The 27,957-nt window shown below is 33.1% G+C and overlaps 2 protein-coding genes and 1 long non-coding RNA gene across 3 annotated transcripts; 2 read left to right on the top strand and 1 right to left on the bottom strand.

The window, feature by feature from the left end:
- The first annotated feature begins 267 nt into the window (after positions 1–267).
- On the top strand, positions 268–11,236 carry LOC130802962 (uncharacterized). The gene is made up of 6 exons (XM_057667096.1): positions 268–576; positions 948–987; positions 1,091–1,174; positions 3,001–3,172; positions 7,988–8,246; positions 9,474–11,236. The coding sequence occupies exons 1-6, from the start codon at positions 523–525 to the stop codon at positions 9,663–9,665; spliced, it is 801 nt and encodes a 266-aa protein (XP_057523079.1). The 5' UTR covers positions 268–522; the 3' UTR covers positions 9,666–11,236.
- A 3,643-nt stretch (positions 11,237–14,879) lies between these two features.
- Positions 14,880–15,606, bottom strand: LOC130802961 (uncharacterized). Its single transcript, XR_009039839.1, has 3 exons — positions 15,467–15,606; positions 15,275–15,346; positions 14,880–15,184 (listed from the first exon to the last, which is right to left on the bottom strand). It is a non-coding gene; the product is annotated as an uncharacterized LOC130802961 (long non-coding RNA).
- A 601-nt stretch (positions 15,607–16,207) lies between these two features.
- Positions 16,208–27,541, top strand: LOC130802959 (delta-1-pyrroline-5-carboxylate synthase). Its single transcript, XM_057667094.1, has 20 exons — positions 16,208–16,464; positions 18,565–18,636; positions 18,733–18,836; positions 19,662–19,764; positions 19,884–20,045; positions 20,441–20,718; positions 21,622–21,772; positions 21,866–22,030; positions 22,185–22,262; positions 22,979–23,068; positions 24,370–24,456; positions 24,620–24,706; positions 24,776–24,872; positions 24,984–25,087; positions 25,185–25,260; positions 25,326–25,482; positions 25,600–25,668; positions 26,468–26,534; positions 26,631–26,701; positions 27,186–27,541. The coding sequence occupies exons 1-20, from the start codon at positions 16,414–16,416 to the stop codon at positions 27,265–27,267; spliced, it is 2,151 nt and encodes a 716-aa protein (XP_057523077.1). The 5' UTR covers positions 16,208–16,413; the 3' UTR covers positions 27,268–27,541.
- The last annotated feature ends 416 nt before the right edge of the window (positions 27,542–27,957 follow it).

Below are 27,957 nucleotides of genomic sequence, written 5' to 3'. Positions count from 1 at the left end.
TAATCTAAAAAATAGGGGGAAAGTTGGTGAAAGTTCGTCTTACGAAGAAACCGTCTAGATCTTATATAAGAATTTGTAATTTTTTTCACAAATTCTTGTATAAGACGGTGTCAATCGTGAGACATTCATACATGGATTAGATAACTCAATAATAAAAATAATTAACTTATGAGCTTCTTGTTTTAAGGTAGTCTCATCGTGAGACGTACTCATAAAACACTAATTTTTTTTTATGTACATGGCAAAAGAAATCGGAAAAGGAAAAATCAATTGTCAAATGTACAATGCTTTTTACTTTCCTCCAACATAAACTAAAGTCTACACAACGCAAAAGACGGAGAAAGGGGGTTTTATGAGCCATAAATTGTTGCAGCAACCCCATAGTATGGAACAATTCTGAAAACTCGAATCTCGATCAAAATTCATCGTTAATATTGCCGCAATCAATTTCTTCTTCTTTTTTGAGGATTTAAAATTCTTTCTGTTGATTTCTCTGATCAATTTGAACCTATAAATTTGATCATGGATGAACAGTACAATAATCTTCCAACAAGCCATTTACTTGGCTCTGTTCCAGTACGTCGATTCTCTCTTTTTTGTTATCATTCTTTTTTTTTTCATTAATTTCAATTTTTAGGTCATATTTGTCGTTCGATTGTACATTTTGTTGATCTTGGTACAATGTAGCATATTTCATTGAAAATTTTATGTTAATCGAACAAAATTGAGTTAATGTAGAATTTTGCATCTTTTTTAGGGTTTATAGAATAATTGGTAGCTCATGCAAGATTATCTTGAATTGTTCGGATATAACCCTATCGTAGGATGATTTTTGTGGAATACTACTACATTAGTGAGATTGATAGGGGTTAGTTATGAAAGTAGCGAATCATTTTTTCCACAAGTCAGGTTTTTCAGGCATTTTTGATAATTTAATTGAATGACAGGCTGTTATAACTGATGAAAAGAAGGGAGATGCTTATATAGGTATGACTATGACCTGATTCTGTTGATGTTTAGTTCATGAATTTGTTAGTTTTGGTGTTTTTTTTTTTGGAAACAATTTGTAAATTTGAATTAATTCGTGTAGTGCCCCAAGCCAATTCGCAAAACTTCACTCAGAATCAAGGCGGAGATAAGGGACCAGGATACCAGAATCTTTCAAGTTCAAGTGGTATATCATTGAAGTATTTATTAATCTTTCTAGTTATGTATGATTTTGTGTTTGATAATTAATATTTGAGAAGTGTTTCTGGGAGATTGGGATGATGAAATGGGATTCATCATGTAAGGAAATCTTTGGTTAGTATGATTAACATTTCTGCTGTCTAATTCAAGAATTTGTCAAATTGAATCATTCTTTTTGTGATATTAGTATGAAGTTTGAGAAATTACACTACCAATGGGAACACTTAGCATGTACTTACTCTGAGTTGTCATGATGGATCATCAGTTCTCATAGTTTGCTACTTAGGTGATACATCATTTTTCTAGTTGTTCCCTTCCAAGAGATATACCCTCATTCTGGATGATCTGATGAAGGCAACTTTTTACAAATATATTTGCTTTAAGGCATTTCTCACATTTGTTATTTCTTGAATCCCAAATTTTTAAGAATCCTCATGTACAAATTCAGATAATGTAAAATTTGTAAAAGAGAACATGATAAGCAGTGCCTTAACAATCTTGCTGATAAGACTCTACTTTTGTACTTCACATGTTAATATGGACATCTATATGGGGATAAAGGGAGTAGCACTGCAGTAAGCTCGCTAGAAGATTGTTCCGTTTCAAGTAGTCTGCTACAAAGACGGGTATTAGACCCTTTACATATTTTGGATGTGCCATTTTTAAAACACTTGAATTGTTGGTACACATGAAGCTTATTTGGAGTTATTGATGTTTGTCAATGTCTAGGATTGCAGAGAAAATTCTATAATATAACAAATTGGAAATGGGTTCCATCTGAAGACGAGCTTCAAATTATTTTTGAAGATCAGTTCATTCAGTGACTTGGTTCTTAGAGAGATAAAAATTAGCTACACGAAGTTGGAAAGCCTGTCTTGTTTTTTCTTCTGATTGAACCCCTACCTTATGGACCTCATGTTTATGATAGTTGTAGCAACTATAGATGACACTTTACTTGTTCATAAGAAGGTATATGTGTATACAATGGAGTATATTGCTTCGCATTATGTGATCTTTCCTTTAGACGACATATGAATAACGACTAAGCATTATGATTTGATTGATTGAGTTTTTGGAAGTGTATACTTCATAAGATAGATTCTCTAACAAGTATGTCTGTCTTATGTGTCCACGTCAAAAGTTTGTTCCTGTGGGAGACATGGTTTTGGGGGCAACCCATTAATTGATTCGTCCATAAAATAGTAGTCAATAAAGACGCTTCGGCAGGGCTTGTTCACTGCAGTTCTTCACAACGGTTTTAAAAACCAACGGATTTGGGTTTTTTGTACAATCGACAAAGACACTGATTTTATATCTTTGCATATTTAAGGCACGAGAGCAGTTGAATCCTTCTTTTTTTTTTTTTTTTGAAAAATTTGATCAGAATTTTGAGAGAATTCGGAAATGGGTTGTGGCTATGGCGTGGTAAATATAATGAAGGAAAAGGTAAACCCCAGGCAGCCTTTTTATTTGGTAATGAGTAATGATGATATCAAGCACAAAGAATTAAGAAATACAAAGTATATTTATTAGTTTTACATTTATATCAACTTGCAATGAAAATAATATCTACCACTTGCATGGCGAAGTCTTATATAATATTTTATATGATTTTCTTGCCACTATAAGAGCTTCATTTGTGCTGCTTTTCAATGTACATGGTATTGGACACGGTCATCAATAACTGGTGATATATATTATTTGCCACCTAACTGCAATTTCTTATTTAGTTCAAAAATTTTGTTTAATTTTGGACATATAAAATCGTTTCTTTTATATGCTCATGAGATATTGATCTCTCTTGAATATCAGCTGCAGAAGGAGGTGGGCCACCACCGACAAACAATTGGCAGGGTATGTTTAACATCTACTCATACACACAGTACTTCGATGTGGACACAGATATTGTTATCAATAGATTGCTGAGCTCCTTAGATCCCAAAAGTGGTGATTTCTTTAGCAAGATTGATGCAAACCCTGATCTGTAAGTATAACCTTTCGTTATTTATTTTTTCCCCTGCATACAATTACATTGTGAGCAACTTGGGACTTCTGCATTTTAATGGGAATTTTATGCCTACTTTCTGCCCACTTTATCTTTTGGCACAACCAAATCATGTAGTAAACTTTTTGTCTTGGAAACATAGTTTTGAATATCTGGTTGTCTTCGGAATATCCATGGCTATTTGGATCGTTATACTTGTAGGTATTGTTTACAACTTTTCGAAAATTGTGCATGAATTGGATGGTGTGGTCATGTGGTCATTTGCTTATTTTTTGGATGATGTTAGAAGTGATAACATGTGTTTGTTGATTGGATATTGGAAGATCTATGAATCAGAATTCCAAGAGACATGTATCGACTCTAAGTAAGAGGATCTTCTACTTTGTTCGATGTGAGCCCAACATCAAGATCGATGCATGTGGTTGTTCATTGATGTGATGCTTTGAGATACATGGTAATAAAATGCCATGTCTATAGAGAATTTGATGGAATATAGATGTGATGGACTTCGTAAACTTCTCACAACCTGGTTTTCACCATGGTATAATTTGGTTTCATAGGGCGTCATGATTTGATTGAAATGATTTTTTGTAATTCTTGCATCTGAAGTTTGCCATGTTGTTGTAGGCGATCTTGTTCTTTTACAAGGTTCCTTTTATTCCTTTTACAATGAAGAAATTAACTCTTTAAAGTTTTGTAAATTCAATCATATCGAGGGACTATATCATGTTGCAAAAATGCAACAAAGGTCACAATTGCAGTAACAGATACGGTGGTGGGATGTGATGATGTCGTTGTCGTACCGTTCAAACCATGAAATATCGCTTGAAACGGCTTAAAAGTTTTTACACCTTTATTATGCGGGTAATATGATTCGGTTATTTTGAAAGCTATACGATACAAGCGATACGTTGCAATGTGGCCTTGTTTTTGCACTATGGACCACATCATAGTGAGCTTTGTTTTGTCACTTTATATTGTATGAAAAACTTGTTGACTTGCTGGTCCTCAACAATCAACTTTCATGACCTTTGGTGAGAGGGAGATCTTGTTGTTGATGCCATTGCAACCAAATTCATTCTTATTACTCTTCGCTGTTTTTATTGTAACTTGGAGATGGGTGGACAATGTTCAGACTGAGGTGCATAATTTTATTTTGGGATATAGAGTTGAGCATTTTGGTTATCTGTGTTTAATTGATAAGTGTGATTTCGAAGATGTAGTTGAAAGAAGAATTTTTTTTTCTTATCCATTCTTGATGACATAATGGTGAAATCTCAGGTGCATCGAGGAGAACCATTTGGGTGTTTAATTTCTAATGTGAAGTTGTGAAGCTGTTCAAAGAAATCCGAGCAAGGGATAACTGTTACGAGTTTATTTTCTTTTATAGTTGGATGGTGCACTTTTTATTTGTGTTTTTTCTATTTATGTGGAGTTGCACATGATATTTGCTATCAAAGGTCAATTGAAAACAATCTTTTTGTTATCATCAACAAGGTAAACTCCACTAATGGCATCAGGTGTAATGGAATGGAATAGTTGGATAGTTGAAAGATCTGTTGTGACTTTTGGTTATTTTAGGAACATTTCAGTGTGTTCGCTACATGGATCGATTGATTTGACTGAGCTATCATGGCTTTTGGGTGATCTTGGGTGAGGACTAAGTTGATTAAGGGTCAACTTTCACGGTACTTTTATTTTCATGATACAATTTGTTATGATTTTAGGCTGAAAACTCTGATTTAGAAGTACTCACAATTCCTATCTTGGGAGGAGACTTTTTTGTGTTGCTGTTATTTGGACATTTATTTAAATTGATGTGTTGCATGCACCTGAGGAGACTCTTATTAGCATGGTCATTGAAGGTAGTACCATTTTAGTCCTTCGTTTGGAGCCTGAAAAGGAAGATAATTCCTCTAAAATGTAGTTGTGGTTCACACCTAAAAGGTACTTGGACTTGGCATTAATCACATGCTTAAGAAGTATCCAATTTTCAGATTTCTCTGAATTGAATTGGAACAATGGTGTCGTAGAGTGCCTAGATAGAGATGTCCTTGTAGCAGTTTTCTTGCTAACTAGCTGAGTAAAATCATTGTGCGACAGAGTGCAGACCCAGCGGGAGGCAATTTATAAATAGGATAAAAACAATACATTTTTGTCAGTTTCAGGAAGTGGAGAAGCTGACCAAGATTTGAGAATGTGTTAATGCTGAGTTTGTCCTCCTAAAGTTTAATGTGATACTTCAATAGGATGCCTATTTTATTAGCATTATTTATAGGTCAGAATGTCTGGCATTTATGGAAGATCATCTGAAGATGGGTGTAGCCGCGTAATTGAGATGCTTATCTTGAGATGTATGTGTAGGAGCATCAGAAAGGATCAATTTCAGAATAAAGGTCTTTGGAAGAAGGCCGGAGTCTCTAAGAATAAGATAAGGGAGAACCGTCTATTGTGATTTAGGCATGTGTGATTTTGATCAGAAGATTCTCCCCTGTTAAGGAAACGGTAGAGTTGTGCTTATAGGTTTTTAGAAGTAGCTGATAGTGATCGTAGAAGGCTTCAGCGGAGGTAGTTGAAATTGATATGACAGAGCTTAAAGCATCAGATACTAGTGGATAGAGTATAATATCTTTGTGATGATTAGAGGGAGAAGTGAACATCTTGGTTCCTGCAGCTGCTTTTCATATTTGTCATTAAGGCATTGACATTTTCTTGTTGTAATAGTGAAAACACTTGGGATAGAGACAGCATCTTCGTGTTGATAGAGGCTAGATAAAATAACATCATTATCAAGAGATTTGTGCTATTAGAGTGCATAGTTAGATTTAGTGAGGATTTTGCTTGCAGTTTTGTTTAGATTCTCAATGGGGTGAAAGATTTATAGCTCCTTGTTTTGGATTATACTTGGCTATAGTAACATAGCTGATTAGATCATTTGCATTCTGAGATTTTATTTATTTCCATGAAGTTGTAGATGATGTTTTCAATCAAGATTCAATTGGAGACAACCTTTGTGTTACTATAAGGGTAAACTTTTTTGTCTTGTTTCCAGTTAGGCTTCTGGAGAAAACATCTAAAAAAATTTTGCTAGTCGTTTATAAAGTCTTGTCACAACGTTGGCATGGATAATGCTGCTAAGATTTTAATTGATTACTTGTATTTCTTTTAAAATTATCCAATTTTAATTGAATCAATGAAAAGAGGTAAATTATTGAAGAGTAAGACAAGATATGAATTTTATTTGGAAGTTTAACCAACTTGATAGACTGAAGAAAACCAAGGAAAATTAGTGGAAAGAGAAAGAGGTATGAGGATATCGACTGAGCTCCGATAGGTTGTTTTCTCTTTCTTTTCTGTAGGCTTATTTTCATTAATTCAAACTTCAATCCCATGGGTTCATTATTCATGGCAATTGGCAGGTTTTCTTTATTTGCAAAAATAAATTAGTGAATTTACTAATACAACAAAATTTTATCTACAAAAGTTGGTGTAACACAGTTACACAAGTTTTGATAAAGGTGAATTGTAATATTTGTACAAGTATAAACGCAAGTGGGCTGATTTTTCTAGTACATTCATCTTGCAAAGAGTCAATAGATACATCAGTTTAGAGATCATAGTTTTATTGTAAATTTGAGCAGACCCTTAGTTTTTCAGTTTACATAGAATACTACAGCATCTGAATGAGATTATTTGGCTTGTGATACCTTAAAATGATCAGTTTTTGCTTTGGTCACCAGTTAACTATATAGGAACTAGGATTTACTAAGCATACCAGGCTCAATGACCACATACTAAAGTCACTACTTACAATATCCTTTCATTTAAAGTTTTTGTAAGAAAATAATATTTGCGAAGGTACCAGGGGTACAGGCTAAGGACAAAGATTCCTGCCCTATAGTTGTCATAAATCATTCAAGGAATATCAACAGTTGGTCAGTGACTAAAACTTGAAACCTGGCAGTCAAAAGCCCCAGCTATCCTCATCAAACATCCAACTTCGGAGCTTTTGGTATTTTATAGTTCCATTACTTACCATATGGACTTTTTTTGATTTTGTTTAGGGAAATTATGTTTTTAACTTTTTAATAGAAGATAACAGTTTTACCAACAATAACAGTATTGTCTTTTTTTTGATATGGTAACTTTATTTTCTTTCTTTTTTTATTCGAAGTAGGCTAGAGAACCCCCACAGGCAAGGGTTGAGAGAGAATAAATCCTTCCAGTAGGTGATGAGAATCGATCACCTATAGAATGTTTGAGAAGAAAACATTCAACCTCTAGGCTAACCCATGATTCTCTAATATCTTTATTCTCTAATGTCTGGAGAAAAGGTATTGCAGCTTCCATCCTGAATGATCATCAACCTTGAAATCAATACTTGAATACAAGCTTCCGACCTGAGTCTTTCAAGCTGAAGTCCTTGTCAACCCATCCCTTCTAAACTCAAAATCATGATTGAAATCAGTTGAGGGAGCCAATGCCACTCATCCATGTCATTATATATAGAATGTCTTATATTGGGGCTGCTGGTGCAGATTTCATAATCTCTTATTGAAATCACTAAATTGATGAGTGTTTCAATGAATATGATGTATCACCTTTGCTTGTAGTTCTTTTTATGGTCTTAGCTGACGTGTTCATCTATTTTTACTAATATTTTGGAAATTCTTTATTTTGACTTATGATCTGTGTGAGAATGATCTATTAATTACATCCTCTTTTCCTTTTCATAGATTAATATATGATTTTTTCGTCAATGAGGATGCTAATGAATGTATTGTAAAATTTCAGATATGGGCTTATTTGGGTTTCCACAACGTTGGTCTTCGTAATTGCTGCTCTTGGAAATTTGGCTACCTACTTAATAGGAAGTTCTTCCTGGACTTTTGATGTCAGCTTTATTAGTTTGGCTGCCAGTGTTGTCTATGGATATGCAATTGTAGTGCCATTGGGATTTTATTTCTTGCTTCAGTATCTAGGATCTCCGGCCAGCATTGTACGCTTCTGGTGCATGTGGGGTTATTCACTCTTCATCCTCATCTTAAGCTGTGTAAGTATTCCAGCTCCAGTATCTGATTATCCATTTGCTGTTGAACTATTCGTTTTCTGGGACTCCTGTGCAGATGCTTTGTTTATATAATTTTTTTGCTTTCAAAAGGATAAATACACAGATGCAGTGACATTCTTCTTCAACTGTGTAATTGTTTTATCTAACTTGAGTTCTAGGCAGCTGTCCGTTTATGTATTATGATTGTTGTTCTGTGACTGCAGTGTCGTCCTTTTGTTTGCGTTGCTATGCCTCTTTTGCCTGTATTCTTTCCATTTAATTTTTGTGTAGTCTCACATGTAATAAACTGGAATATTCTTCGGTGGTGATAGGGCTGTGTGAGGGTGTTTGAGGGAGTCAGGGGTAGGGGGTTGGTTTGCTGGTTTGTTGTTTGGACACTGCACAAAATAGTGATGACAGCGGTAGACAATGTTGTATTACGTAGAGGATAGTAGTAGAGTATTTCAAGCATACTCAAAAACGCACAAATGTGTATGAACACTTTTCTCAAATACAAAGCATGCTCCATTCTCTTCCCTCCCCTTTATATATGCAAGAGTATGAGGATGCCTTCCTTTGCAAGAATAACAAAATAACTAGCTAACAACAAACAAGATAACATAAAATATTTCCTAGGATCTTCTTGGTTCTTCTAAGGCTCTCAAAAGTCTCTTGTACCCCCTACTGCATTTTCACATGCATGACATCACAATCATTTATTGATTTATTTCTATCTCCCTTGTTGGTTGGATTTCACTGATCAGTAGATTTTGTGAAAAGTTGTAGACTATCATTTGTTTCACAGGAGTATACTTCTACAAGGACAATTTCGTCTTGAACATTTGCTGTGTAACTTTCAAAATTTATTGCATCTTCGAACAAATGAAGTCTTCATTTAGCCATAGCCAAGGAAACAATAACTTGTTGGAATACTAGTTGACTTGAGATCTTCTATTAAATGGGTCTTAGAGGCTGTGCACTGCAAACTGGTGATTTGTTGGATGAGGTCCTAGGAAATGTCTTTTTATGTTGTACACTCGTACTCCTTAATTTTGCCATTGAACTTCTTTCTTTGTTTTGTCACAATTTTAGAAAGACAAAGAAGTTCATAAATACGTCGCTTCATTACGCGACCGTTCCTAATCTAACTGGCGAGTTTGCTGCTTATATTTCACACATCTCGGCATTTGTTTCCTGGTAATCTAACACACTTTTGTTCCAAATATACAGTTCTTGTTGGTAATACCTTTGGAGTTCCTGAGATGGGTGATTATACTCCTAGCAAGTGGCGTTTCAGCCTGTTTTGTTGCCTCAAACCTCAGGTCTTATGTCGAGGGTAACGATCTGATGGTGGTTTTAATAGCTGCATTTCTGTTGCAGTTTGTTTTAGGACTCTTTATCAAGGTCTGGTTTTTCACATAGAACTACTTTTGGTAACCTGCCGACTCATCTTTTCGCGATAGAAGCTCTGGTGAGGGATTTTCTTACAAACTATTCTAACCACGCCGTGACATAGTTTCTCTCTTCCTTTTTCATCCAACTATTTTTGCTGCTTATTTTGTTGTTGGCTTGTTGCTGTTGATAATTGTCTGTGTTCCGATAAATCAATCCTAAACAACAGTATTAGATATGAGTAATGAGTGTTTAGTGTTAGCAGCCAAGGAACTTTTTTCCTTTCTGGATTTTTTTTTTGAAGAATTTCTGTGTGGCTGCTACAGATTTTGTGTACATAGAATTTACTTGCAGTAAGTTACTTGGTGAAGTCCATAGTTTTGCATATTTGACACTCTTATTTTCTATCTACAGTACAATTTGTTGCCTTGTAATTCCTTATTTGGCTTATGGAGAATATGTTGCATTTTTGAAATGTATAGATGGAATGAAGAAAAAGATTATATATGTTGATGGAAATTCATAAAAGATGTAGGGTTATTTTGAAAAAGATGAATTATTTTGAAATTCATAAGAGACGTCTATGAGAGATGTTAGTTAGTAGTTTGCTCCTTTTTTTTAAAAAAAAATTTTGCTCGAATACAATTTAACCAAAATACCTGCTCTATGGTTGTTTTGATATGTGGGTTTGTTTTTAGAGTTTAACATTGTATCGGCGGTTCAATTTGTTTTAATATAATATAAATTCCAATTCTATGTGGATTGAACAGTGGATTTTGAAAAAAGTGACTCAAAAGTGAGAATTTTGTTTATTCGAGTATTACTTTTGAGAAAAAAAAAACCTATTCTTATCTATGGATTGCATTTGCATTTATTCTAATCCAAAACATCCCAACAAAACTATAAAAGCCAAATGTACATACTTTTTAGATTTATGGGTATTTGATAAATGGTTTTTTCTTGGTTAAGCTTTTAGCTCTGACTCTTTGGTTAGTATTTAGTAAATAACTTTTAAGCTAAAATTATAAAATTAAAAGCTATTTTTACTAACCTTTTCATTAACTTTAACATTTTGGTGTAATTTTTTTTTTTTAACTATTTTGCTTAAACAAATAGTCTAACAACTAATACTTTTAGATAGTCAAATCGGCCAACAATTTTTATCAACAACTCTGGCTAATAGTCATTTGTCAGGCGAACTAAAAGTTGCTCTTTTTGTTCCTTGTAGACGTGTTCAAAACAGATCAGATGATTTAATATTTATCTAATCTTGTAATCGAATCTGATTTGATCAGACTTAAAAAATATATTTTCAATTATGTAAATACCAAAATAGACTTAAAATTCAATTTTAAACTGATCTAAAATACATAATTTAAAATCAACTCAAAAACCCAAATATACACTTCATCTTGCTAGAAATTGCATCATTGGCCAAAAAACTACGATGCCGATTACCAATCTATCATAATTACAATTTACATGGAACAGACAAGAATCTTTGCCCTTATTGAAATTTGAGAAATTATTTAACTTTATGTTGATAGGAAACTTATTTTTCATAGTACCGCCCACGTAGGATGATTCTTTTTTTTAAAGAATTTTATCAGATTAAACCGCTATCTGAAATGGCGGTTTGATATTAATACCAAACTGCCACCTTAAATAAAAGTTTGGTCTAGTTTATTCCTTTTTAAAGTTATTTTTTATACGGTCTAATCGATAACCAATATAAATAAAGTAAGCGTGACAAAGAAAGACGGAATACCTGCAGCTTAGTTGGTCGACTTGGTGCGCGGAAAACTTGTGGAGTGCTTGAGGTTGTGTTTACTTCCACGAAACTCGTTATACTTTCAACTGACCAAAACCGCTATTTCCCAACGAGCCATATTAAGGGCAAAGAATTGACAGACAAACAAATACTTAAGATAATGATTAGACCCAGCTGTGTCTAGTCAATGATGAGTTAAGTAATACTTAATTGGGATTAAGAGTCGTGTTATTTCTACTAAGAGCAATCCTGTTCATCAATATTTTGATTATAATACGTGAAAGATAATGAAATGCCTTTAATAGAATGGATCCATCAATGAGGAAACATCATGGGCATGTTTTTCTTCAAAAAAAAAATCAAAATCATTTTTTGATTAAATCATATTTCAATTAATGAAAATTAATTTCACAAAATCTATTGTGCAATGCCATTAGTTTTCTAAACAAAATATATATTCTCTTTCTACAATTTAATATCATATTTTGATAGTTTATAATAAGAAAATGCAAAACAAACATTTAGAAGAATATGGATAATATTGATAATCAAATAGATAACTTTTGATTATAAGGATATAATATATTCCTTACGGTCCTTTTTGTTTGTTTACTTTACTTTTTTACGTATTTCAAAGCAACTTTTGCGCCTCGCATAATAAAAAATTGTAAAAATTTTATATTAAAATTCTTTGCATCAAGATGAATCTGACAAGATTCTACATGAATATATAATTTCTCTCTCGTAAAGTGGAAAAACTTAAAGTGGACAAACAAAGAGAAACAAAGGAAGTAGTACATTTTAGTAATTAGTTTTGATTATGAGTACTTTTGCTTTGAGTACGACTCCACTTAACTACCTTTAACTAAGTTTATCAAATATTTTCATTAATAATTAGTTAACACAACTAATCTGACAATCAATCAAAACAATCAATGTTACATATTGATCATACATGCTCCTAAATTAATTAAAAAGTCAAAAGTCAATTAAAAAATCAATAAATCAATTAAAAAGTCAAAAATCAATTAAAAAATTATTATCCTCTTAAATGAAGATACAGTCACTAATTAGAAGTGACAAGCTACCAAAGCCAAATAGTTACAATATGAGAGATATTTCTATTTCCAAGTAAATTTACTCCTTTTTTATTTTTTTAATATGATATTGACCACATTAATTTAACTTTTTATATTATACTATCTCTTATTTACTCCACTTATATATCCCAATACATCCAATTTTTTAATCTACAAGTCATTTAACAAATAACAATGTGATTATGTGACAAATTTGGGTGGAAGAGTAAAAGCATATACTTTCATTATAGTTGATATATTTTTGTCTATAATTTGTTTCAAACCACTTGCTATATTATTATTTTTGGTAAAAAAATAATCATATAAATATTTATTTTGCCTCTAATATGGTCTTTTATTCCTCTTAAATCCCTTTTTTAAATGTTATACTCCTTACGTTCTACTGAATTTGCATTATTTTCTATTTTGGTTCGTCCTACTTAATTTGCATCATTTCTAATTTTGGGCAATGGCCCACCACTCTCTTTTAATCTTATCCATATATTTCAACTTTCTTTTAATTTCATCCACATAATTTATTCTCTCTCTTTATTTATTACCACTTTTTAAAAATTTACCCACTTCTTCTTTAATGTAATTCAAAGAGGACAGATGAGTAATTATAATGATATTAATTCTTGTAGAGTCCTTATATAACAACAAAATAGTCCTTGTGTAGCAACTAATCAAAAGATATGAAGTTTGTGGTTAAAAACACAAGAATCCCCACCATAGTTTTGTAACCTTGTCTTAAATGGTTATCATTGTATCCTTATTCACCACCATGTTCTTCATAAACTATCAACCAAGTTATACCTTTAACACTTGCATGGTCATGGTTTCTTGTCAGACATATGTACACTTGGATGGTAAATATATATTTGTCCTTCCCATCAATGAGATTTATGAGAAGATAGTTTAGTTGGTGAAAATATAAGATAAAAATATCAAATTGTATTAATAATCTTAAAAGAAAAAAAATTGTATGGACGAAAATTAATAAGTTGCGAGAATATTTTTATAAAAAAATTTATAGGTAAGACGATAAAAACAAAAAATATAAAATACTCGATGGGAGAAGTAAAAAGTATAAAATTACTTTAACCTAACAAAAAGCAAAGCCTCAAATACTTTATATTTACGCATATACATTATGCATTCACAAAACAATACTTTAGTTGGTGAAATGACGACACGAACGAAGCAAATCAAGCTCAAACGAGCGGATGCTTGTTCGAGCAGGTTGTTTGTTCAGTTGGCAAAAGGTTTTATCTGATGATTATGGAATTTGCTCGTCCGAGCTCAATTGTATGTACACGAATTTTGCGTGAATGAAAGCTTTGTTTTGGGAATGAATGTGATGTTACATAATAAAGTTGTGTTTCTTCACTATAACTAATGTTTTCATCAATGATTAGACTTGAAATCAAGGATTAAAAGCCTGAAATTACGCATAAATATAAATAAAAGAAATACGTGATGATGAGATAAACTTTCATATACTCAATAAAAAACCTTATAAACTCTTTTATATTATTTATGATGTTAACCTTTTCTTAAAGCACATAATCATTAGATCACTCACTTTGTTATAAGTGTTTAATGTAATTGAATGCACGAATGTATCTCATTGTGAATTTTTATATCACAATCAACTATCTTTGTGGGGAAAAATATCAAAAAAAAAAAAAAAAAGTTAGAAAATAAAGTGATGTTGAAGAAGACAACAATATGTACTATTTGGGGAAGATAATAAAAACTATTGTGGTTCTTCTGATTTTTTTTAAAAAAATTAAGGTTCATTAATGGTGGAAAATAGTGATGTTGAAGACAACTATGGCTAATTTTTAGAGAATTGCAATAAAAACATTTGTGGTTATATATTCATATATTTGGGGATATAACCAAAATATAATTGATATTAAAATTGTGAACATTTGACATAGGTTGATGTAGTTGGGAGTAAACATTGTGTAGTAACAATATATTTGGGGTTATAACATAATATATTTGTCGTTATAACATAATATATTTGGGGTTATAACATAGTATATTCGGGGTTATAATAACTTATATTTAGGATTATAACATAATATAATTGGTATTATAACTGTGAACATTTTGACATAGGTTGAAGTACTTGAGCGTATAACATTGTGTAGTCTGGGTTATATCATTTTTAGTTGGTTTTATAACATAATATAGTTGGGAGTATAACATTGTTTAATGGTTGTTATAACAGTTTAATTGGGATTACAATATAGTTTATTAGGGGTTATGACATAGTTTAATTGTGATTATAACATTGTTTAGTTGGGGGTATAACATTATTTAGTTGGGATTATAACATTACTCTATAAATCCAAAATATTATTAACTACGCACAATTATAGACACAAATTCAATCTATTATAAACCCATATACACACTATTATAAATTCAGATACACACTATTATACTTCCAACATAATCCCAAATATGAATACATAACAATACGACAAATACCACTATTATAAACCCAAATACACAATATTATAAATCAAAATACATAATATTATAATTCCAGCTACTATAAGCCCTTTGTTTGGGTACTTAATCAACCACCTTTGATTGTTGAGGGTTGTTATTTTGATATGATATTCTTTGTGAATACAGAAGGCAAGACAACACCATTACTTATCTTTCCCAAATTTTAAACCCTAAAATCAAGAACAAGTATCATAAAAAAAAAATTTTAAATTTTAAAATATTAAACTACAAACTTTAATTAGGTTAAAACACCAACTTACTTTCTTTCTTCAACATCACTATTTTCACCATTGTTGTCTTTTTCAACATTACTATTTCCACCATTGATGAAGCTTAATTTTTTTTAATAAGAGGATTGTAAGTACAACTAATATGTAACACAATTAATCCAAAAAAAATAAAAATGAAAGCTTTGAAAACGAAAATGATGAAGATGAAACATAAATACATACCTTTGATGGTCTTGCAAATGTTGAAGAAGATACATACCTTTGATGAGAACTAAGCAAATGTTGAAGATGGAAAGTTTTATAGTCGAAAATGGCGATTGAAAACTGAAAATAAAGGGGTTATTATTTTTAGGTAGTTTCAGGAGTTTTGTCAGGAAAGGAATTGAAAGTTGAAAAAGTATCTGATGAAGTGTTATTACCTTATATGCATTTCAGTTTATTTTTATTTTTATTTATTTATTTTTTTTTTAAATTAAAAAGTGGACCGACCTAATATAGGGCGTCTTTGATATAGAAGGTCTCTACTAAGAAATCGTGGTACATTATTATGTGTGTGGTCTTTCGAAGACACAAATGGGCCACAAAGTTGAAACATATTAGACTTGAAAAAAATACATTAATATATACTCCCTCTAATTCAATGCAAATATCCCATTTGAGATATATTATGGTAAAAAGGAGATCATAATAAAAAATTATCACATGTAGAAATTAAGAAGAGGACCACCACAAAAATATGTCCACAGGTACAAATTAAGGCAGACCACAATAAAAAGATGTCCACATATGTTAAAAATTATTAAATAAAATAGAATTTAAAATGAACCGACTTAAAAAAAATAATATTATTTACTTTGAATTAGAGAGAGTATTAGAATAAGTACATTAATGTACCAATCACCAAATATGCCATGATCCTATTTTTATGAGATTTAACAATTTATTTTAATCTAATATTGGACAACAAAATAAAAGGAAGAATGACATATTTAATTTGGCTGAGAGTCTGAGATTATATAAAATCGCAAGGTTTAGTGCCCTACCTCAAATGTCACGCTACTATCTCATCTCTCTAAACCTCTCGTCCTCCATATCAGCTGGTTTGTTTTACTGAGTCGACTCGTCATCTCGCTCCAAATTCGGGGCTCTTACTCAATCTGTATCTCATCATGGATGTTTCCAGAGCTTTTGTCAAGGATGTTAAACGTGTCATCGTTAAGGTCAATTTTTGCACTCATTCAATCGTTTACTTGCATTATTCATTCATTTGATTGATTTAAATTAATGCTATTTTTTGTTTGAATTTTAGGTTTTTTTTCGATTATTACTGTAATTGGTGATGAATTGATTTTTTTGGAGTGTATGGAGAGAGTAATTAGTTTTGATTGAATGAGATGACTTTTTTAAATTGATTCGTTGACATTTTTAGTATTGATTAAGTGGAGTTCTTTCAATTTTGTATATCGTTTTCTATTTTGTATTGATTTTTTAACTAATTGATTGCTTCTTAGACTAATGTTACGCGGATTTTTTGGATACATTTTGTAAATTGAATCTGTTGATGTTATGTGTGGTTTGTGATTTGTACAATGTGTATATAATTTCATTTGTGAAAGTTTATTTTTCTTGGATTTCTGGATATTATTTATTGCTGATTTTACCAAATATTGATTGCGACTATTGCATTTCGTTTTCGTTAGCTTTTTTTTTTTTTTTTTTTTTGACTAAATTTAGTTTTTTTTCCAGGAATTAAGAAGGTTGTTCTAAGTTAGGGGCTTAGAGCCAAAGGAGAAATATTTTTAGTTTTGTTAATTAACATAGATTTAATTTAACGGAAAAGGTGTCGATATTTTTTGGGGGGAGAAATAAAGTGGTGTGTGGATAAAAAAGGCTTACAAGTCTCTGTATCCTTGCTCAGGCTTCAGGGTATCACGTTGGGGTCCCGCTTTTCCTTTTATTTTTTTTGTTTTTTTTTTATGTTAATGAAATTTAATGGAGGAAGACTAAAATAGTGGAAGTTGACTTGATGGAGACTGTATTTATGATTTCAAGTTCATTGGTTTGAATCCTACAAGTAGAGGGCATTTGGAACTTGGAAGGAGGTTTTCCTTTCATCATTTCCATTCAAGGACTTGGGCCTACCTTTGAGGCCAGTGTAAGATACTTCGAGCATCACATTTGATATGCTGCTTATATGGGGTTTTGATTTTGAAACTTGGAGACATATGGCTGTACTCCATATGAAAGTGTAACTCTTGTCTTGCCCTCAGACATTGTATTAGGTATGAGTTTCACCTCATGTCACAGTCGTGTCGTGCTAGGTTTACCTGACTCACATAAGTGGATGGGCTGCTTTCGAATCATAATAGTAAAAGAATTGAAGCGTCAAACGCAGAGAACTTTTTTTGCAATAAGTAAATTGTAACAAAAAAAAAATATGGGTAGGTTTCTCTTCTTTTTTGTTGATAGTAAATTTGAAGGATGAAATTTTCTGTTTTTCAATGGATTTGTTCTGACATATGCTTCACTTGAGTTAGAGTATTTTTTTTTGTCATTTTAGTATAATTGTTGCAAGTGACAATCAACTATTAGCCGCTAATAGTTGATGGTAAGATGTGAAGGATCAAAATTTCTTTTTTCTAGTGTTTTTTGACCCTATGCTTCACTTGTTACAATCATTTTTTTTCATTTAAATTGATGTTAAGTGACTATCATGTTATTCTTTTATATTTGATTTTCTTTTTGGCTCTTAAGCTTTATTTTAATGCAATTTTACGTATAATTGCAATGAAGTTGTCAAATAAAATGCAAAAAAGTTACGGGTGTAAAAATTCAGATGAAGTAGAGGGTAAAAGTATTTTGCATAGATTTTGAATAATCATTAAAGTGACTTGTTTCACAAGTTTTCACCTTCAACACTTATATAATGCCCTTCCGTACTATATGCTTTTCTAAGAATTAATTATTTGATTGTGATTTGTGTCCCTTGTTACAATCATTTTTGTCATTTAAATTGATGTTAAGTGACTATTGTGTTGTTCTTTTAAATTTGATTTCCTTTTTGGTTCTTAAGCTTTATGAAATGCAATTTTACCTATAATTGCAATGAAGTTGTTAAATAATATGCACAAAAGTTGCGGGTGTAAAAATTTAGATGAAGTAGAGGGTAAAATGTTTTGCGTAGATTTAAAATAAACATTTAAGTGATGATACTTGTTTCACAAATTTTCACCTTCAACACTTGAACTTAATGCCCTTCGGTACTACTACATGCCCTTTCCAATAATTAAGTAATTGATTGTGCCCCTTGTTATGAACAGGTTGGAACTGCTGTTGTTACGAGGAGTGATGGGAGACTGGCACTTGGATGGCTAGGCGCACTTTGTGAGCAGGTGAATTAATTGTCATTTTCCTTTTAATTTTTTCCTCTTTTGGATTGTATTTTATTGAGCTCACTCCTACTTAATTCACAATTTTATGTTTTTCAGTTAAAGGAGTTGAACGCCGAAGGATATGATGTCATTTTGGTGACTTCAGGTGCCGTTAGCGCTGGTCGTCAGAGGCTTCGGTTCAGAAAATTGGTTAACAGCAGGTTTCCTTCCATCTTTCAATCTCTATAAAGGCTAAAGTATAAATTGCCTATAAGCTATTATCTAACAGTTTGTTTTAAAAGCATATACTGGCAGAACCAACAAAGAAGTGAAATAAATGCATATAAGAAAAGAGAAGGTTTCATGTCAGGATGGTTTATTGGTATTTTGACACTATGTATTTTCTGATAAGGTCTTCATTTTATCACCAACCACTTTAGCTTACATTAAAATTAGTTGTTCTTCAAGCGGAAAAGTTGGCCAATAAGGACTTAGGGTTGTTGCTCAATGGTCTCTACATCTAGACTAATTATATGCAGAATTATATTTTAGTCTTGCATCAATTTAGGGTTGTGGAATTTACAGATGTGGATTTTAAACATTTTCACATTGATAATTCAGTTATGACATTTTTGAGTAGATACATTTTTTAAAAAATATATATTAGTGTAGTTCTTGGTAGGCTAGTGTAGTTCTTTGATTGTTAAAATGTTTTCTATTATTGTTTTTTGGAAAGTGTTGATTCTATTGCCTTTTTTTTGATTCAAATTTGATTGTACTTGGTAATCTGCTAAATGCTGTTTCTTTGGCCATTAAAAAATTAATGACAAGTCCTAATTAATAGAATATATTACTCTGTAATACCTTTCTTTGTGCGTGAGATGCTTCTTTCACTCTTATAAAAGCTTGATACTTAGCTTTGGATAGTGCGAGCAAACTATAAGTTAATGATTTGTTTATAAACTTTCTGTTTAATTTTTCTTTTGTTAAAAGCTACATAATAGGGATCATTACTTGGCAATCTTAAGTATATGTCAATGCTGCAGTTTTGCTGATCTCCAAAAACCGCAAGTTGAACTTGATGGAAAAGCATGTGCTGCTGTTGGACAGAATGGTCTCATGGCTCTCTATGACACATTATTTAGTCAGGTCAATATCTATGTAACCTTGTATCTTGCTCATGATAGTGGAAGGAGGTTTTAATTTTTTTATTGCTGGGGGCATGTTAACATTCCTGGTTTAATTACATTAGTGAATATTTTTTGCAGTTGGATCTAACTTCTGCCCAGCTTCTTGTCACCGACAACGACTTTAGGGATCCAAATTTTAGATCACAGCTATCGGAAACTGTGAATCAGTTGTTGGATCTTAAAGTTGTACCTGTATTGAATGAAAATGATGCAGTAAGTACCAGGAAAGCTCCTTATGAGGTATGTTTTGTTTATTTTCCTAATTTTCATTAATGGATTTTTTCTCCCCTTTGTTAACCAGGCTTGTATATTAAACAAGTAATGTCCCACTTGTTTTGAATAGTCAATTTGAGCTTGTTTTATCGTTTTGAATATTTGAACTGAAAACTGAAAAGGAATGAAAATTGAGATTCTTTGAGATTTTTGTTTGGCCTTTTCTGGCTCATTGCTGAAGTTCCCAATCCATACCACTAATCTGATACTCAATTTTCTTTATACGCTTCACTTCTTTAACCCGAGGATGGAGTGTTGTCTAATAATGTCACAAAGTATTAGCTGCAGGAGTTATTCAATCTATTACTAATAATTTCTCTTGTAAACCTTCTTATTCTAATTATCATGAGTGTTTCGAGCAGGATTCATCTGGTATATTTTGGGATAATGATAGTTTAGCAGCTCTGCTCGCTATGGAGTTAAAGGCAGATCTACTTGTTTTATTGAGTGATGTGGAGGGTCTGTATAGCGGTCCTCCAAGTGATCCAAAATCTAAACTTATCCACACATATCTCAAAGAGAAGCATCAGGCAGAAATTACTTTTGGCGATAAGTCCAGAGTGGGCAGAGGAGGTATGACTGCCAAAGTAAAAGCAGCTGTTTATGCTGCCTCTTATGGAATTCCAGTGATCATAGCTAGGTATGGCTCATTGCAAATGATTTATCATATACCCCCTTGCCCCCTTCTCTTTATTCTCTAGATCAATATTGTTGGTACTCATCTATTTCTGTGTCATTGTTGATTTAGTTACCTTTTAGTTAATGTGGTTTTTGTAGAGAATGTGCCCGATGCTTGTTTCTTTGCATTCTATCATTCTATGGATGATGTTCAGATTTTGGTGTTCTCATGCCATTGCTCTGCATTGTTACTCTAAGTTTTTGACTGTGCTCGTGTTTGTGCATTTACAGCAACTTCTTTGTTTTATTTTTTCTTTTAAGTATGCCTAGTTTTGGGCCATTCAAGCAAAGGTATCGTGCTGATGAGAAAAAAGCTGTTGAATTTTTTATGTTTGGCATTTTGTTAAGTTGTGTCCCTTAGTATTTAGTACTAAACAATGTGTCTAAAAGCTATCATGTCTGGCAACTCATGTATTGCTGCACTGTGAGTGTCCGCTAGAATGTTCTGCTTCTGATAGATAAATGTCATCATTTGAGCATTCGTACCTTTGTATATCACTGAGTTTGCCAATAGGTAACTAGAGGATTTGATGATTACTATTGAAATTGGACAGTAAATCTGTGTAAATAGTCTATGTAAAGTTACATTATTATTCTATAATTTGGGAGAAGTCTGTATAGAGACTTCAGTTTGTGATGAAGGCAGGTAAGGGGAAAGCTAGAAATTATATGCTTAGAATAATTACATTCGAGACAACATTTTATGTCCGAGAGAACATTTTATTTCTTATCAGAGTATTTTCTTTGTAATCGTCAATAATTTCAAGTTCGCAATGAGAGATAAGGCTAATTTCTTAGGTACTCTAATTTCTTGATTGATCTTACAAAGTTCTCTTGTCCTGATTGTTTCTATATTCTCTGAAAGTGGGAAGGCAAATGATAATATTATTAAAGTGCTTAAAGGCCAACGTGTGGGTACTCTGTTTCACATGGATGCTCATTTATGGGCTCAAGTTAAAGAAACTGGTGCACGTGAGATGGCTGTTGCAGCAAGAGAGTCTTCAAGGAGGCTTCAGGTATCATGGCTTGTCACTGTTGACTTGATATCTTGTCAATATGGTTTTATGCTCATGATGATTTCTTATGAATTTTTTAAAAAAACACAACAGGCACTATCTTCACAAGAAAGGAAAAAGATCCTGCTAGACATTGCTGATGCCTTGGAAGCTAATAAAGAAACTATCAAGACTGAAAATGATGCTGATATTGCTGCTGCCCAACTTGCAGGGTATGATAAATCATTGGTGGCTCGATTAGCCTTGAAACCTGGCAAGGCAAGACCCTGATAACTTTTGAGCCGTGTTAGCATGTAGTGTTTTTTTTTTTTTTTTGTTTTCCATTGGTATGCCTGTGTTTATTCCAGAAAGCAAAAAGGGTCACTGTTCTTTTCCAGTGATTTGTTTCTTGATGTGCTCTTTGTTTATGTAGATTTCTAGTCTTGCCAAATCAATTCGTGTCCTAGCTGATATGGAGGATCCTATTGGTCAAATTCTAAAGAAAACAGAGGTACATCCTTTTATTATCTTTTGTTTTCGTATGATATCATGTTCCATCTCTTCAAAGGGGCAGTGAATCATTTCTACTATTTTGTTCTTTGGTTGTTTAGTCATTAGTATGTCATCACATTTATAATTTTATCCGTCCTATTCAAAATGATATTCCCTCTATCCCTATGAAATTGCGCCCATGTCTTTTATTGTTATATTAATTTGTGGATGAGTGGATAAGATAAATGGAAATAATAAGTTGTGGATGAGATCATTGCTAAAAAAGGAAAGGGTGCAAAATAAATGAGGCAAATTGAAGTATAAATTGGTGCAAATTCATAAGGACTTTGAGAGTATTATTTTAGAATCACTACTGATATTTAGATGCAATCAAGTTTTGCTAACTTTCCTAATGCGGAAATTGTCTACATACCTCTCATTAACCTTAGTGAAGCATCCGGTTTTATCTAACAAATTAGCAATACTCTTCGATATGTGGATATTTTTAATCGCAGACATTTATATCCGTTTTTGTAGGCCTACTTAATTATGTGAAGGAGGCTAAAATTTTATTCTGATTCAATTCTCTTTGTGAGTTTAGAGCAGAGGATGTCTTGAGCACAACTATGTTTAGTTGAAAACTTATGCAACCTGTATTTATGCTCTCATTTTCTGTAATGCTTATTTTAAAGGAAAATCAACTGATGTTTTTTCCCATGGCTGTCCCTTTTTCAGATCGCAGATGGACTTGTCTTGGAGAAGACGTCCTGTCCGTTGGGGGTTCTTCTGATTGTTTTTGAGTCTCGTCCAGATGCTTTAGTTCAGGTCTGTTTATTCTAATCAGCATTAGTATCCTTCTGATTTGGCTTTTCACCACTTCATAGTTTTTCCCCTTTGTACTGTTCAATTTCAAAGCTTGAATTGTTTAGGTAATGGGTTGGGAATGATGAAAAACAGATTAATAGCTTTAGTATGAACCCCATATAGGCTCTTATGATATGTAATGGCCGGTGCATCAGTGCCCCAGTGCCAGTAGTATGTTATGGCCTGTGAATCAAGCACTACAATCTGTTGCTAAAGGCGTAAAACCTCTTGAGTCGTGATGCTATTATTCACCAGTATTTTGTCACCCTTTTCATCGCAACCAATATGTAGAACTAAACCTCATGACTTTTCGTGGAAAACAAGACAAGGTTTTCATCAATTTGTTGCAGAAGAATATCTGGTTTTTTTTTTTTAACTATGACTCCTATTAAAATTTTCCTATATAACAATTTGCATAATGACTTTGCAACTTTTTAACATAGGTGTGAGTGAGATCTTGTTACACAAAATTATTCAATGTTTACTTTCCATTTTCTGAGATGACTTGGTCTTCACCATCCAAACAAAATTGTTGGGATTAACCGCTCAAGTATAGACCATCAAGGATGGAGCCAATCATTTAAAGTTCTTTGGTTTCTGATTATAATGGACTACCGGCTATTCAAAATACCTCTCTAAATCATGTCGACTTTTTATTTGTGTGAAGTTGCAAATTATGTTTTCTATCAATGTTTATTTGGGAAATCTCTTTGTTTTTACAACGGTAATGTTGCCGACATCCGATCCCTCAAACCCCCCTAGGTGGAGCCACTTAATAGCTTTGGGATAACGAAATGTTGTTAGGCTCAAGTGTAATTGTGTCATTTTGTAATCTTGGTGTGACTCTGTTTTAGTATCTTAGAAGCTAACATGTTGAGCAGTTGAATATGAATTCGCTCATTAATTTTAATGGTATTTCTACAAATCGAATTTGGTGATGTGTAAGGTAGTATGTAGTCTTTTGACATTGCTTTGAGTTCAATTAACCAGCTTAATAATGTCGGTAGTCATTTGTTGTTATTGTGTATGTTCATCATATTCATAGATAAACAGCTCCTCTCCCTAGATTCCTATTCAAATTTATTCCCCGTGCAACGTTTTGCTCGACCTAGCATTTTGTTTTCTCTATGTGAAGGTGCATTAAGAATTAAATTGTGATTGGACATTATGAATTTTATAAGATCATCGAGAATTATATGCTTAAAGCATAGAGGGCTGTTTTCTTTCTAACACCCCTTCCTCTTAAAAATTCGTAATTGCAGATAGCTTCGTTGGCCGTACGTAGTGGAAATGGACTTCTTTTGAAGGGTGGAAAGGAGGCAAAGAGATCTAATGCTATCTTACACAAGGTATGTTTAAAATTATACTTCTTCTTGAGCATTAGTTTTGGATTTTTTTATAAATGCAGAAACTTGGGTGTAAGAAAGGAAGCCAATTAATTGCACATTTTCCATATGAGAACATTATGTTATCTCTTTTTTGCTTATAAAAACAATTCTTGTATGATTATAGGTTATTACCTCTGCTTTACCACAAAGAGTTGGCGAAAAGCTTATTGGTCTAGTAACCACAAGAGAGGAAATTCCCGATTTGCTCAAGGTTAATTACATGCAGTCTTTTGAAATATGATAGGTATAGTGAAACTGTACTAAAGCAGCTATGTTGCAGCTTGATGATGTCATTGATCTTGTCATTCCAAGAGGCAGCAATAAACTTGTTTCTCAAATCAAAGAGTCAACAAAAATTCCTGTACTGGGGCATGCTGGTGAGATAAATCTTGATAAAAAATTTTGTTCACTAGGACATTTGTAATGGCATATTGCATAGGGGATGATACCTGACTTGTATTAATTGAGCTTCACGGTTTCCTACTTAGATGGAATTTGTCACGTTTATGTTGACAAGTCTGCCAATATGGATATGGCAAAACAAATTGTTATTGATGCGAAAATGGACTACCCAGCAGCATGCAACGCTATGGTAATCATCAGTATACAGGCCTCTTTGCTTCATGAGTAGCATATGTTTAAGTTTATGATCCTTGGTTCCTTACTGCATATGTGTATTATGTTTTTAGGAAACCTTACTTGTGCACAAGGATTTACTACAGAATGGAAGGTTGAATGAGCTCGTCACCGATCTTAGATCAGAAGGTACACATTGTCAGTTAATTTCTTTTGCCTTTTTGGAGGTCAAAACTTATGCGCATGTGTTGCAGGAGTTGATTTGTTTGGGGGACCAAGAGTTAGTGCCGTGCAAGAACTGAATATTCCTGCAACTCAGACATTCCATAAGGAGTACAATTCACCAGCTTGTACAGTGGAGATAGTGGATGATGTTCACGCTGCCATTGACCATATTAATCAACATGGAAGGTACCATATTTTTCTCATCCCCTGCTTATTATACGTGAATGAGAAGTTGATTATCACATTATGGAGTATCTCTTTGATGACTTATTTCGGATCCCTTTTCTTTGCATTTGGTTGCAGTGCGCATACTGATTGCATTGTAGCTGAAGATCAAAAAGTTGCTGAAACATTTTTGCAGCAAGTAGATAGGTGAGGATTATTATATTTGGCAGTATCTAAAGTCTACAGTCTACACAATAAAATATAAATTATAATTATAAATTTCATCTACTAATCGGTGATTGTGGTGACTGTACTCCTTAAAACATTCATGTCTGTTAGCATAAGCAATGTTCTCTTATTTTCTGGTTCCTTCCTCCATAGAACTATGAATTTGGAAACTAAAATGTATACTGAATAGTAACAAAAAATTCAGCTGGTAATAATTCCTGACACAAATATTATCATAAACTGCTATGCTTCCATAGTGATGTGTCCACGTGCGTTCTTGTCGGATAGAACCGTGCAGTATTATGTCTTTATTTAACTGGCTAACTACTGGGAATTTACATGCTGCTTGCTTACATGGTTACACCCCAAACACTATGGCACATGTGGCTCATTGACTTGCTGATAAAAGTCAGTCTGAGATGGTGTCTACACAGGTACTCGCTGTCCACTTTGTGCACCCAATTCAGCTCCACATCACAAGACTCACTATTTACAATGCTTAGCCTATTTTTTTTCTGAGCCTCATGTTGTGCATACTTTGCTTATTTAGATTTTTGACGCAAATCTAAACCATTTTTGCACCCATTTCCATGGGCCCTGGTCAGTTTATGATGAATTGTGTCTACACTTAACATTAGTGCTACAAAGAGTTCTTATCGATTCTCCCTTCAGTTCGCTCGAAGGCAGGAGTTAATATGTTAGGAACAAGCATGATATATTCTTTTGGATGATTGGCTGTTAATCTTAGATGTTTGTTGCCTTTCGTGTGAAATTGCAGTGCTGCTGTGTTTCACAATGCAAGTACAAGATTTTGTGATGGTGCTCGTTTTGGGTTGGGAGCTGAGGTATATTCTTACACCATTCATTGTTTTGATACAAGATCTATTTTACTTTAAAAATTTTCAAAGAATCCAGCTCGCTTTATTTTCTTTCTTCAACAGGTTGGTATTAGTACAAGTAGAATTCATGCTCGAGGTCCCGTTGGAGTAGAAGGCCTTTTAACCACTAGATGGTATGTTCACACTAATATCTTGTACTATTTTCTTAAGCAGTTATAATTTATAGTTATTTCCTCATGCTTTTATTTATATGGATGTAAATTTAAGCGTCTCTCCTCAGCTATATTCCCTGTTGGCTTTGTTGGTAGTCTACGGAAATAGTGATGATTGTACAGGCTTTACGGTATCAACACTTAATACTCCGTGTCATAGTGCTGTGCTTTAATACAAGAACCATTTGGATAAGAGTCCATAAGTAGTTCTCGCACTTAAAAAAGGAGTTGATCTTGTGAAACACTTGTATGTTTGAAATTAGTTTTAGTTTCTTTTTCTTTAGGTATGAATTTCATCGGCAGACCTTTATTAAGTAGAATTAATTGTCCTCCTGACCCCTGATCCAAAAACACGAAAGAAGATAAAACCTTCGAGTTTTAACAAACATGCTCAAGGACAAAAATACCTCCTAAGTCCTAACCAGTGGTTTTCTTGTGTCTGCAGGATTCTCAAGGGAAGTGGGCAAATTGTCGACGGTGACAAAGGCGTGATATATAGCCACAAGGATCTTTCTGTCATTTCATAAGCTCAAGGAATTTCATTCAATTCTTAATTGTTGATTCCTTGGACCCCCATAGTAGTGCAGTTCGTGTGGGGGAAATAAGGTCTGCATTTTTCGTGTCCTCTCTCCCGCTGCCCTTTGGGTAGTCTAGGTCTATGTATGTTTTAGTTTCTAAGTAACTTTAATAACCCTTGCTCTGTAGAGGTTACCGTAGAGGCTATTGTAGAGGTTATTTATTGTACCCTAGCTAAATAAACGTTCACATCATATCAACAAGTATTCGAATTGTTCTTTCTTCTCCCTTGGTCTTTGGTAGCCCCCTAGTAAGTTTGATGTCTATCCTAATAGTGTTGAGCGATCCTAGAGCCAAACATATGCCATATGATATGATTTTGCAACTTGCAACTTCACCTAAGTGTGCAATAAGGTTTTTTGAGTAACGAATGATTCGGTGTCATGCTGTTTTTTCTGGTTGACGAATTCATGTTGGGCGAAATGTTTGCATCAGAGAACATAAGAACTACAGCGGTTTTTCTCGCTTGCATTAATAATAATAATAATAATAATAATGATAGTATATATATCTTTCAATTAAAACGTATTCATGTTTGCACGAAATGGACATGGAAAGGGGAAACATGTCAGACCTAGTCTTGTATAATCAGACTCGAATTTTTTAAAGTAAATTGAACACTAACACGAAGTGATCATTTC

Source organism: Amaranthus tricolor, chromosome 16 (genome assembly GCF_026212465.1).
Source record: "Amaranthus tricolor cultivar Red isolate AtriRed21 chromosome 16, ASM2621246v1, whole genome shotgun sequence".
Classification (NCBI taxonomy): Eukaryota; Viridiplantae; Streptophyta; class Magnoliopsida; order Caryophyllales; family Amaranthaceae; genus Amaranthus; species Amaranthus tricolor.
Note: the sequence above shows the minus strand (reverse complement) of the source record. Positions and strands in the feature narration are given on the sequence as shown.